Below are 13,744 nucleotides of genomic sequence, written 5' to 3' on the forward strand. Positions count from 1 at the left end.
CAATTTAGAAGTCACCACATCAGACACCCCACTTTCAAAAGCTGAAAGATTGGGTGGGAGGAGGGAGCCACCTAGCACTTTCCCCATGAAACAGTAAACTACAACTACACATATACAGAATGGTTGGAGAAGAATCAAAAAATGTAGAGTGCTAACTTGGGAGCAGTAGGAAATTTTTGTGGGAGTGAAACTTGGATGCCTTTGGAGGTTCAGTATCTGTAGGAGAGAACTTTAAGCATTACACAAGTGTTGTCCCACTGCCAACCTGCCTCACCACCCACCTCCAACAAACCACCACTAAGGACCTTGGGTTTTAGATCCCCATACTGTGTAAACATCCATTTTAGACCCAGTATACAAGTGTCACAGGTTAGGGGTGAGCTGCACCTGTGACCTCTATCTCTGTAAGCACATCCCATATGACCTGCAGTTTTCAGAGCAAGACCTCATGATTCACTCTACTCTTGACTGGACCAGCAGATTACAGCAATCCATATCTTAACTATATCACCTCCAGCTAGGTTTAGCCCCTTCTACAGAATCCTCTCTGGGAGCGGTGTTCAGCAGGTAAATGCAATTACAGAAACTAACTTGTTCAAAAGAGTAAGTTTTATTCAGCCATAGAAACATCACAAGCAGAGAAGGGGTTAAAAACAACAAAAAAGCATAAACATAGTGTCTTACCTAAGCTTAGCGTTTCCTTGCCAGTTACAGAAGATTACACTTGATCCAAGCAACTCCTAAGCATTGGAGCTATGAAAAACAGTCAGAATCCTGGCAATTGCTGCCTTTCTGACAGTCTGATGCATGCCCCCGCCCCGGTCAGTGCCTCCCCCCTCAAGGCAAAAAGTTTGTTTGAAAGTTCCTGCCTAAACTTCTCCTGAGGTTTCAAGCAGGGCTCCTGAAGCTAACCAAACTGTTTTATGCATTTCTCCAGTGGGGAGTGGAACTAGTTTTATACAGCTGATTCCTGTTGTTGTCCACTTGAGCACCAGAAAAGTCTGTCTACAACCATTGCTTTGTGGTTCCTGCAGGATTTGTTTAGGTAGTAATACAATAGCTAAAACATAAAAATTTAGAAAAAACCTCACAATTTTTATAATTAACAATAAGGTTCTTCTTCCCAATATTTAGTCATTAAAAGGAAAAATAAACCTGTTGCTTTAATAAAACATTTCCCTATATTTAAAATAAAAGGGGTCATCTTTTCACACCCAATACAACACACAGCAATACACAGCTTTCATAAGCTAAGGAATTCATGCACACTCCAGTTTGTTTCCATCTATCAAAGCAGCACTGAGTCTTCAGCCATGAATAGCCCTGAAGGTTCCTACTGTTCTAAACAACCACTCAGCTAAAAAGCAGATATCCTAATAGATTCTGCTGAGAGAAACTGAGTCTAGAGCAGTCTCTCCTAACCAAAGGATTGTGCATTTGTTGCTCCTGAAAAAAATTAGAGTAATGACAATTTCTCGTAGCAAACCTTCAGACATTGTGTGTATTGGGCAAGTTTCTATGAGCCAAACAGAGAGAATCTTCATCTCACTGAGAGCTGAGGATCCTGAACACCTTAGCTGTTCAACATCTTGCAGGTTCAGTCCTGTATTGTGTTGCCCCTATTCAATGAGAGCCAGGATTAGAATTTAGGGATGAAATCTTGGACCAACTGAAATGAATGGGAATTTTGCCATTAACTTTAACGGGGCAGGGATTTTAACCAAACTCTTCCTGACTCCCAACCCTGTGCTTCTTCCTCTACAGTGCACAGCATCTCCCTGATAAGTCATTAACTACAACAGCAGCAAAGTAGTAAGACTATTGTATTGCCCTAGGACAGGCATGCAATCAATGAACATCACCAAGAAAAGCTAACAAGTGATTAATAGCAAGCAATGAAGCAAAAAGAGAATGTTGAAGGTTACAACTACTAGTTGTCAAATGTCTGCTTTCTGAAAATTAAACTTTATTATGAAGATAACGAGAATAGAGTCAACACTTATTAAATTATATGTTAACACTATATTGGCACTCTAAGTTACTATATTTGTATTCATGATAAATATGGCAGTTCTCAGCACTGAATAGGCTCAACTAGAGGTTAACGCAAACTGATTTAGATACAAAAAGTTTAATTATATTTACTAAAAATCAGACATGCACAGTTCATAACAATATTGCTGCAGATACAATATTTTACTTGCAAAAAAATCTTTGTCATCAGAACCATAAGCCAAAGAAAGAGCTGTTTTATAATCTAATTTCAAGCATTTTTTGGTCAGAAAAAGTTCTCATGTCAGAAATAACATTTCAGAAGTGAAATGAATTTAAGAATCACAGGCCCAGAACCTAACTAAGTGGCCCAAGTTTTCAGCGGCTCCTCACCTCTACTCAGAGTTGTGGCACCTCAGCATGCCTGAAATTCAAGCTATTTTCATTTTCAGTACTTAATATTAGGGGCTTAAATCTGAAAACAGACCAAGATCTACAAATTGTTTAAATATTAGTACTTTAGTATTACATCTTTGAAACAGCTATTTGAAAGAATTCTTTCAAATATTTTAAATAATGATTACTGAAAAATGTGAAAAGATTTAAAAAATACATTTAAGGGATTAGAGTGAAAAATCTGAATATTTCAGCTATTCTATATAGAATTTTTAATAATAATGGATCCTGTAGCTTCATTCATTCTTCCTCCTCAACTATAAAACAACTCTTGCAGCTTCTGCTGCTACCACCATGTATTACTGTATCAAAGCTATTTATACTACACTATAGTAGGCACAGATGGCAGGAGTCAATCCCAATAAGATTTAAGGAGTAAGACATGACAAGCTGTGAATATCCATATCCACTAAATAACCTAGAGCAAGTAAAATAGAGATTATTGTTCAGAGAAAGGAGATAAAAGATAAGTACTGAACAGAGTTATCTGCTTTACCTTAGATTATAAAGCCAATCTAAAGAAAGAATATTACAGTTTACTTTACTCCTAAATAAAGAGCTTCCAAGCCAGTGCTTTCCAAGAGAGAGTTGTTTAAAGTTAACAATAGTTTGAGATTAGTACAGAACATCAGAAGAAAAAAATAGTTCTTCACAGAAACAAGAGTTGAAAGATAGACCAAAATTGACCCCCTCCCAAACACTTCCCCACACAGGAAAACAAACTGAAGACGATCATACAAATTAAAGAGTTCCAGTGTGCAAGAAAATACAAATCCTAAATAGACTTTACTTCGATTTACATATCTCCATTTAAAAATGCTGAAAGTTTTAGATTTACTTTCTAGAATCTAAAGTATATATGACAGAATACAGTAATTTATAATTGTCACAGGTTTAAAAAAAAATACTGGCCATTTTTCCGGTTACTAATTTCATTCTAAAATTAATCAATGAAATTCACTTTATTTATAATAGATTGTAATACTAAAGTCACCAAAAAGGCATAACAAATACAAGTTTTATGAGAATTGGTGAGCAAAGATCTTATAGCTCTTCGGGATTGGACAAAGCAGTAATTTCCCTTAAAGTAGCTTTATTCATGGGGTTTTTAGTTCTTCCCACCACCACCAGTTCCCTGAATCTGCATAGAATTAATTTATCTTCAAGACCTTTAACACAAGACATCTCTAAGGTCACCCTAGGCACAGGTTGGCAGTCTAACATTTCTGAAACACTAAGTACTGAAAGTTAGGGTTTTTAACCAATTTAAGCCACAACACACACACACACACACACACACACACACTCCTGCTTTCCTATCACAAGTTCTGTTACTACAGGAATGAAATCTACACATCCCGTAAAATAGCTAGTTTCACATTGTTCTTCAAACCTCAGATCAGTGAAATGCAGCTTTGCATTTGAGGTATTATATGACTAATACATTTTGCACTGCCTGCATCTACAATGACATCAGGAGGGGAGAAGAGGACAAGACTGTCCCTAGAATATATGTATTTTAAAAAAAAAGGCGAGACACCCACCCACTATCAATGCAACAGGAAGTAGAACAGTAGCTGGGGCCAAGAGAGAAGATGCAATGAAACCCTCCTGTACCCACAACTGATATCTGAAAAGCACCAATCACTCTGAAGATCAAAGAAAGAGCAGCCAGTATTCAGACAGATTGGATCCTTATGACCTACATAGGAGAAGTGCACTTTCTAAGTAAACTGTAGCAGTTTCCCCAACAGACATTTCTTATGGACTTATTTATTAAGCAAAAATTAACATTCGGAGTCTGATTTAAATTATGTAAATTTTCAGTTAACTATTTTTATTTTACTCCTGCCTTCATAAAACCTACAGAGTTATAACAGATAAATTACAAAGACTAAAGTACATGCTTTAATATAATTAGGACCAGGCCACCCAAGATGAAAACTACACCATGGAAGAGTCCTACAGCCAGGTATTTGAGGCCAATCCTTTTATCAGTAGAACCCTCAATCAAAATGTGATGAAGGAGAAGAGTACACCCTCTAACATTTGACAATAATTCAAGGTCAGCCACCATTCATATTCTGGTTTTGGATAAAACACCTGATCTTGCCTACATCATAGAAACCCAAATTTAATACCACCCCATGTAGCCCAGGAAAATAAAAAGAAAAGGTTTATTAGCAGTATTGCTCCACTTCAAATTCAGGAACCCAATAATATAGGTTAGAAACAAAAGCCTTTCAATACATCAGCCTTGTTAGCAAAGCAAAGGGCAAGACACACCTGGGATGACTCCCCTCTAGAAAAAAGGCCTTCTTAGATGGACTAAGGGATCCACTGCTCAACATGGTCCTGGAGACCCCCAGTTCATTGTTCCCGGCAACTTCAGTTTCCGTATACACCATCCCAAGGCTAGATCTGCCCACATTTAAATTGTTTTATGTAACAAGTCTCAGGGTCCTGTTCATCTATTCTCCAAGCCTAGAAGATCAGATGGCATTTTTAACACTGATGCTTTCTTCCACTTCCAACTTATTAGGAAACTTTAGCCAGTTTCTTCTACATGTAACCCTTCAGATAGGTGGGAGTTGGCAGCAACAAGGGCTGCGTTCAATAGCTAGGGGTTCCTCTTAACAATACAAGCCAGGATCAGCTCACGCTCCCACCCACTAATCTGGGAACATTAAATACCACTCCGGGCACCTCTACGAGGCAATACTCCCTCTCACAAGCACTGACTCTGTTTATAGCAAAGAAAGCTTTTAATAAAGAGGGAAAAGGAACCCAGCATTAATTTGGGAAAACACACACCAGGATTTGAAAGCCTATGACCCACTCATCACCAGGGATCCTTGAAATCAATTTGCCATGGGAAAAAATGTGGAATCTTTGTTTTTACAAAAATGTTAAAAACAGAGTGGAACTCCAATTATCTGTTCTAATTGGGACCAGGGCCAGATCAGATAATCAAAAATTCAGATAATCAGAAGAAAGGGCAGGACTCAGCCGGTCATCTTAAATATATATCAGTAAAACATTGTGTTCAATTGATACAGGTTTGTTTTTTTAAATCAGAGAATGGGGTTGGGGTGTTACTCAATGAAAACTAGGATTTCTGCTCCTCACAAGATGTCAGGGGAGAGCTCATTCAGACCCTGCTTACATAGAGGAACAATGGTTCATGAGCCAATCGCTTCTGGACAGGATTATTGTAATGCATCTGGAGCTGAGTTGAAGGTGAAAGCATTTCCCAGTGAAAGAGGACAAGAGAGTAACTTCAGCGTTACAATGCTCCCACCTCACAGCTGACATTGGTGTAACAGTCTGAAATCTGATCTCATTCACTTCCATGTAATAGTTACATCAAAATACCGTAGATGTTCCAAACACAGCTTCCTAGTTACATTTGTTTATTTGCTATAAACATATTTTCATCACAAAGGATCCAACACAAAAATCATTTTAGTACAATATAAGCATCTTGGAGGTAAAAGGCAATACTGCACAACAGAACAAACACTATATCCACCTAGAACTCCAGGTGGAACACTAATTAACATGCTTGCAACAAAAAAGTAGCATGTTTAATTATTAGAAGTGGATTGGAACTTGGCTTTAAATATTGTGTGAAAGTTATTACTCTTAGGGTACCTTTCCACTACTAACACACAACAGACCTGCAGCAGCAAGTCTAAGAGCCTGGATCAACTGACTCAGACTTTAGTACAGAGCTAAAATATAGCAATGTAAACATTCCCACTTGAGCTGCAGTTTGGTCTCAGAAATCTAGCAAAGGGGAAGGGTCTAAAGCCAATCTGCAGCCTAAGCACGAATGACTACATTGCTGTTTTTTGCCCCATACTGCAAATTGACCCCGAGTCAGTTGACTTGCTGCCACTGGGCTTTTTTCCCAAGTGTAGTCATACCCTTCAAGTTTCCTCTAACCACATCTTGGAGTTTGGGTTTAGTATTGATTCAACGAGAAGGACGACACACAAGATTCCATGGAGGTCACCTCTCTGATCAGTATTGTGTGTAATCATTCAATCATAGAATCTCAGGGTTGGAAAGGACCCCAGGAGGTCATCTAGTCCAACCCCCTGCTCAAAGCAGGACCAATCCCCAAATAAAATCATCCCAGCATGGGCTTTGTCAAGCCTGGCCTTAAGAATATCTAAGGAAGGAGATTCCACCACCTCCCTAGGTAACGCATCACCACCCTCCTAGTGAAAAAGGATCTTTTTCCTAAGATCCAACCTAAACCTCCCCCACTGCAACCTGAGACCATTACTCCTTGTTCTGTCATCAGCTACCACAGAGAACAGTCTGGATCCATCCTCTTTGGAACCCCCTTTCAGGTAGCTGAAAGCAGCTATCAAATCCCCCCCTCATTCTTCTCTTCTGAAGACTAAACAATCCTAATTCCCTCAGCCCCTCCTCATAAGTCATGTGTTCCAGTCCCCTAATCATTTTTGTTGCCCTCCGCTGGATATTTTCCAAATTTTTCTACATCCTTCTTGTAGTGTGGGGCCCAAAACTGGACACAGTACTCCAGATGAGGCCTCACCAATGTTGAATAGAGGGGAACAATCACGTCCCTCCATCTGCTGGCAATGCCCCTTCTTATACAGCCCAAAATGCCGTTCGCCTTCTTGGCAACAAGGGCACACTGTTGACTCATATTCAGCTTCTTGTCCACTGTAACCCCTAGGTCCTTTTCTGTAGGACTGCTGCCGAGCCATTCGGTCCCTAGTCTGTAGCGGTGCATGGGATTCTTCTGTCTTAAATGCAGGACTCTGTACTTGTCATTGTTGAACCTCATCAGATTTCTTTTGGCCCAATCCTCTAATTTGTCTAGGGCCCTCTGTATCCTATCCCTACCCTCCAGCGTATCTACCTCTCCTCCCAGTTTAGTGTCCATACTAACCTTACTCAGGTGGTGTGATTGTGAGCAGTCTCGAACTATAGATAATCTAGATGTGACAGCCAAAGCTAGTTAGGACTTAGTTTCTGGAATATAGTGATACAAACAAATATAGAAGCTGTTTCGCAAAAGCTCATGCTCAAATAAATTGGTTAGTCTCTAAGGTGCCACAAGTACTCCTTTCCTTTTCTTGAATACAGACTAACATGGCTGTTACTTAAAAAAATTTCATTCTCCTTTGTGTGTGACAATCACTCCTAGGCTCACAGCCAACCCAACTGGGTTCCCCAGTCAAGTGCACAAAGCAATAGATTTTCTTTTAGCTGTCAGTTCTAAAGGCATGGAACAACCAGCAGTAATCTTTTCCATGTTGTTTCTGGGTGGCATTAATATCACATCACTACTGTAGTCCCATATCAGGCCTACCTTCCCTTCATAGGCTCTGGCAAGCAAGCAGCAGTCCCTCAATCAGCTATTTGTCCCAGACAGGTTTCTCAGAGTAGAGCTGAAGTCTGCACTGCTCCCCCACCAGCACCAAACTGAGTGCTTCTGCATATAGTATCTATCTGAGCCAAATATTGAGCTCCCAGCTCTTTAGGAAGCAGTAAAGAGTCAGCAGCTAAGCCACAGATTGAATCCTATTGCAAACAGCATGGGTGGGGCGAGGCATTCGGCATTCTGAAGCAAGAGACGATCACTAGAAAACTTTAAAGAAGTCACAGAAAGAATAAAAAGTTTTCCCAGGTTTTGTTTCTGTTGGATATATTGTATTATGTATAGTAAGAGTTTAATATAAAAATCAGGTAGTAGGGTTTACAATGTTATAACAAGAGATTATGCTATTACCACTACCCAGTCAACTTGCACACTACTATTTTGAATTAGTGATAATCCACAGAGAAAGAAGAAAGCTGAATTTGAGAATTATTCATTCACCAGATTTCTGGTTATTCACCAGCCACTTCGCTCCAGTTCATCAGCACAAAGCATCATAAACCCAGCAGGATCTGGGCAAGAGAATATTCACCTCAAATTGGCATCTACTACACTCCCCCCATTCCCAGTCACCACTGTGCAGTATGTAGCTAAGTGAAAAGGTGGCATGGCTGAAGCACTTACCAGGCAATTGAAAACTAGTATAGAGTACAATAGCCCTGAGAAGACTGCTTAATTCTGAGCACTGGGTCTGCAGCTAGGCAGCAGTGAGACTGAGGAAACATAACTGGAACCTTAGAGCACTTTTACCCCTCTTTCCTGCACAAGCTGCACTAAGTACAGTTCAGATACAGCCCTGTATCTGATCCATAGGATCTGTCACACTTCTGGCTCTCATGGGAATGAGTACACCTTGTGTATAAAAAAAGTGGGCTAAAGTATTTCTGAGAAGAAAAATAAAAAACACCTTTAACATTCTATCCTAAATTTTTGCACAAAACCAGTGACATCCATGAGAGTTCTGCACATAGATCAATGCCAGTGTATAGTAGCCCCCAACATATACACAGCTTTCCAGCGTTCTACACGAGAGACCAGTCTCCTTATAAACCAGTTCCATAATTCTCTACAGATTTGTCACCAAGATCAAGGACTGCAGTGAAAAAAAAAGACACTCCAGGCAAAGAAAAAATAATCAGTTACGTGTTTGTCTGAACAAAGCTGTAAAGATTCTTTAAGCCAATATTATTACTGAGTTAATGAATGATTGCATTGTTTAAACTTTCCCTAAAATGCTGACATTCTAGGAGACATTAAGTTAAGAAAATTTATGTTAGATCAGATTTAGTTAAAGATCATGTTTATGAACATTCTTTCATTGTGAAATTAAAAAAATTTAAGAAATTGAGCCAATGTGGCAGAAGTCAGTCATTACCTTCCATATTAATCAATCATTATTTCATAAAGTCTTTAATAGAATTTTTTTTTTTTGGTGTGAAAAAAGTATCTCCTGCACACAACTGTTTTTTTTCTAGTTTCCTTCTGAATAGTGAAAAAAAATTATGAATACAGGCCTCACAAAGCTGCACTTCCAATCTTAACTCCTTGTGTGTGTGTGTGCGCGTGTAAGTAAAGTATATGTATTTGTGCTGTTCTGTCCTAAGGCAGGAGGCAACATTTGCTTGTCTTAAAACTTTTTAAAGCACCAATGAAGTTCCTAACCCCAATTTCAAAGAGTTGTGTTACAAAAAGTCACATAAGTCATGTATAACTAGTAGGATGTGTTTATAACATTTCACCAATTCATTAAAATGTTTTACTCAGTTATCTAAGAATTGAAGGTAGTAGTTCAAGGCTGCTTGAAACTGGTTCTGCCTTTTATTTTATTTTGGCAAACTGCTGGGCAAATGGATACATTCAGTTATTGATTTGCTCCCGTTATATTCTATGGATTTCTGCAAACCCACCAACAGTTTAAAGATAGTAATACTTCACTGCAAAAGACTTTCTACTATAACCACTTCCTAATAAGTTAGATTTCAATACAATAAGCAACCAACTCTTATTCTGTATGAGAAAGATTAAAATCCTCACAGAAATATCAACTTCATAAAACCATGAGAATGTATATAAAAACAAAGAATAAACCAGCATACTTGTAAGGGTTGCCTAAAAGCGATCTTATTCAGTGCTCACTCAGAATAGTTACTTTTAAAACCCTTGGGATACCTACCTGTCACAGAGTAAATTACCTGGCTAATATCCAGTATATGCCAATGGGCACCCAAGAGACAGACATTAGACAGCACTTAGCATCTCCAGCCTGTCTGGAAGACATCTTATGGAAGTGATATTGTCTAATTATAAAATTTAACTTATGAGTTGTTTGGCATTGTTCACAACAGTACTTCATCCTATAATATTTACACAGCACTGCATGTTTCTGAAAAAACTACTGAAGCACAACATCTTAATTTTTTTTAAACAAATATTAGTATTTAAGAGGTGTTTGACATAACTCACAATACAGGTTTTAATTGTGTAAAACATTGTAGAAGTGAATTTCCCATAAACGTAGAATTGGCTCATTTTTTATTCATGCAACCTTAGTTCTCAAGTTCATATCTCACCTTAAAATATACATTAAGCTATAATGTTCAGAAGTGCATTGATATGGCTCCTTTTTAGAAAAAAATCATTTCCCCAGAATCACTAGAGCCAACTACAGAGATGTGTTATCGACAAACTGTAGGAGGCGAACCTTTTGAATATTGGAGTCTTAAGCCAATTCAATAAGGGATAAATAAAAATCCACTGAGCAGATAGGGTGACACAAAAGCTACAAGATGTAGGACTTTACAGTTCCTGGAATTGATTGATTGAAAAACAAACAAACAAAAACATATATACACCAGGGCATGGCAAAGATAATGGAGAGTGATCATTTAAGATAACAAACAGTAATGGTATACAAAATAATAATAACCCATTAGCTTCCACTAAATTAAGTTGTCATGTTTGTTATGGCAACAACTGAAGTGATCCGAGACATCAGAACCACTATTTAACGCTCATATTCGGGCAAGAATTCGCTTTAATGTTCAGGTACTATTTCCATGGAGCTGAAATATCTTATGATATACAAGCCATTTATACCCTTACTTAGGTTCCATAGTAGTATATTTCATAAAAAGTATTTAGGAAAAGTAGCAGCTATCCATATAGTCTGTTATCCTACTAATACTTTCTCATTAGAACTTCTTGGTGTTGCAAAATGAATTTCAATATTGACACAAACTGTAAAGTACACACAGCATATTTTTAAGCCAAATTAGTATTTCTGCAGTAATCCATTTCAGGAGAGAAGGAGAGAGAGAGACAATCCATATTTCAATAGCAGTGGTGTTAACCCCATTTCAGGGGAAGAAACCACTAGACTCTAAACAGAAACTTACTGTCTTTCCGTTTTACACATGGAACAATTTGTCAAGAGTATCATGATTGCACTTGAACGGATTTGTGGAGCTGAACCCGATTTGTCTTCATTGCCTGCACTGGCAACTGCCTCTTCCTCTCTTTTCACTTTGCTCCTTTGATGCCTTGTGAATTTCATGTTTGGGCTACAGAGGTCACTGGAGGCCAAATGCTGGTACAGTGTTTCTATCTCCCATTCTAATGGGGAAAAAATAGCTAGCTAGGTGGACTATGCCCTAGTAAAAAGTGACTGACTAGCTCTGGAATAGCTCACACCTAACATCCTAAACACTGGAAACGGAAGAGGGCAGTTTATTACAGGGCTCCTCTCAAATCAGGTGGAAAGAATGGCAGACATACCACAGCTAACGATGCAACAGCCAGATCCGACCGGGGGAGCCTCCTTTACTTGAGTGACCCTTTGCAAAAGACATAGTCCGAGTTAACCCTTGTATTGTCACCTCCAAGGAGGCCTGGGGCTTAAGAAAGGGGGGGGGCGCACACGTCGTCCTTTAAAAGTTAATGGATCAACAAAGATCAGCACTTATGATGCCAGTACTAACCCTGCGCAAGTAGCCCCTTCCCCTTCCCCCGCCCCCCCCGGTTGAGCCGACATCCCCCCTCACCGCCAGCTCTAGCCTAAAGTTCTTTAAAGGCCTATGAGCGACCGGATCGATCCTTATTGCTCAGCAGCAGGAGCACATCAGGGATCGCCTAGCAGCAGCACCACCGTGGGAGGGCACATCTTCCCCTCGCTCGCTGTGTGTTTACACTCAGCGCACCGCCATGGTGCGGAAACATCATTCAAGAAAAGTTCAGCCCGCACCGCTGCGATGGCTGCGCAGAAGGGCCAATATTTTGCCATGCCATCAAAGCCAGCCTGCAGGGAAGAATTTAGCACAGCCTCGCTCCAGCCTTCCGGGGCCGGGCGGAGGGAACGTGCAAGGTCTGCCATAAAGACGCGAGAGGGTCTGAGAACTTATGCCCCTTCCGCCGCCCTCCCCCAGCTAGAAGGGCCGAACCCACCCGCGGGTGCACCCAGACGAGTAGGTGGGGAGGGGCTGAACTTACGTCTCGGAATTTGTTCCACTGTCCGACCTCCTTGTCATACTGGGAGACCGTCGTGAGCCATTGTTTATCATCCAGAAAATTGCCGGGGTCCGACCTGCCCCCGGCCGCCGCTGCTGCTGCTAGACCCTGGCTGTACCACGCTGCTGCACACACGCACATGAAGGCTGCCACCTTCAGCATCTGTGCAAGAGGAGACACAAAGCGAGGGGGGTTCACAAACAAGAAGCCACACCACAGTGCCACACGGGAGCGCTCCCCGGGCAAAGGACGGGCGGGAGGAGGGCAGGTAGCGGGAGCCGGGGAGAGGCGCGGGAGGGATGTTCGCTCCCTCCCTCCGCAGGGCAGAGAGAGAAGGGGAGCTGAAGCCGGGGCGCGTGGAGCAATGGTGCCTAGCCCATCACCTTGCTGCAAGCCCCGCACCGGGCTCCCCGCTCCTACTGGAAATGCGGCTCGACGCTGCCAACTCCGGCTCTTTCTGGAGCTGCTGCACGCGCCGCCGTCGCGAGCCGTCCACTCAGCTCCCTGCGCGCGTTCCACCCCGCCCTCCTCCCCGGCCCTCCCCTTGCTCCGCGCACGGCTCCCGGCCAAGGCCCGCACAAGGCGGCGGGGCAAGCGGCCCCCGATGCAGGGGCGAGGAGCGCGCGGGTTCTACTGAGCCCCGCGGAAGCTGACGCTGCGGGGGGAATCAGCCCCTGGCTTTGACGAGGATCATTTCGCTAGCGTTTTGTTTGCCACAGAAAGGTTGAAACCAGAAGCCCAAGTGGTTTGAAAAACTTCGCCCCCAGGCCACAAAATGTACTAACGCCTCGTTCCTGGGGCTTGTTGTTTGCTTTCTACCCTCCCACCTTGGCAGAGCTTCTTGTGGGAAACTCTTGACAAGAAACTAAAGGCTGGTTTTTGCAACAGGTGTGTTTAATACGCCAGTAATCTCATTCAGTTTATTGGGGCTAATCACATGGGGAAAGCTAAGCATGCCTGTAAATGCTTGCAGGATTATTGCCTGGGAGCCAGATTTACAAAGGTACATTGGCACTTAGGTAATTATTACCCAATTTGCTTAGAAGCTTTTATAAATCACAGGTGCCTATCTGCATCTTTAGGCATCTAAACGTGTATGTAAATCTGGTCCTAAAAACCCCCTTTTCAAAAGTGGCTTAGGCACCAAGGTATTTAGATGCCTAAAGATGTCAGTAGATCAGGTGCCTAGTGTGATTTTCCAAAGCACCTAACTCCCTTTAGGAAAATTGCACTAGGTATTTGTCTGCATCTTTAGTCAATAAGTCTGTCTTTTAGGAGCCTAAATCTCATTAAAAGTCAATCTCATGCCTAAATACATAAATCACTTTTTAAAATGTTGCCCTAAGAGCCTAGTGAAATTCATAGGAACTG

General features: G+C 41.2%; 1 protein-coding gene across 2 annotated transcripts in view; it reads right to left on the reverse strand.

The window, feature by feature from the left end:
- SPOCK3 (SPARC (osteonectin), cwcv and kazal like domains proteoglycan 3) overlaps window positions 1–12,865 on the reverse strand; it is a 389,193-nt gene extending 376,328 nt beyond the window's left edge. For both annotated transcript variants that reach the window (XM_073341561.1, XM_073341560.1), the window contains exons 1-2: window positions 12,757–12,865; window positions 12,356–12,535 (exon numbers count right to left, since the gene is read on the reverse strand). In XM_073341561.1, coding sequence (XP_073197662.1) covers window positions 12,356–12,535 — 180 coding nt within the window. In that variant the 5' untranslated portion in view covers window positions 12,757–12,865. The remainder of the gene's footprint in view (window positions 1–12,355; window positions 12,536–12,756) is intronic.
- Window positions 12,866–13,744: the final 879 nt, after the last annotated feature.

The sequence above is a fragment of the Lepidochelys kempii genome, chromosome 4 (genome assembly GCF_965140265.1).
Source record: "Lepidochelys kempii isolate rLepKem1 chromosome 4, rLepKem1.hap2, whole genome shotgun sequence".
NCBI lineage: Eukaryota > Metazoa > Chordata > Testudines > Cheloniidae > Lepidochelys > Lepidochelys kempii.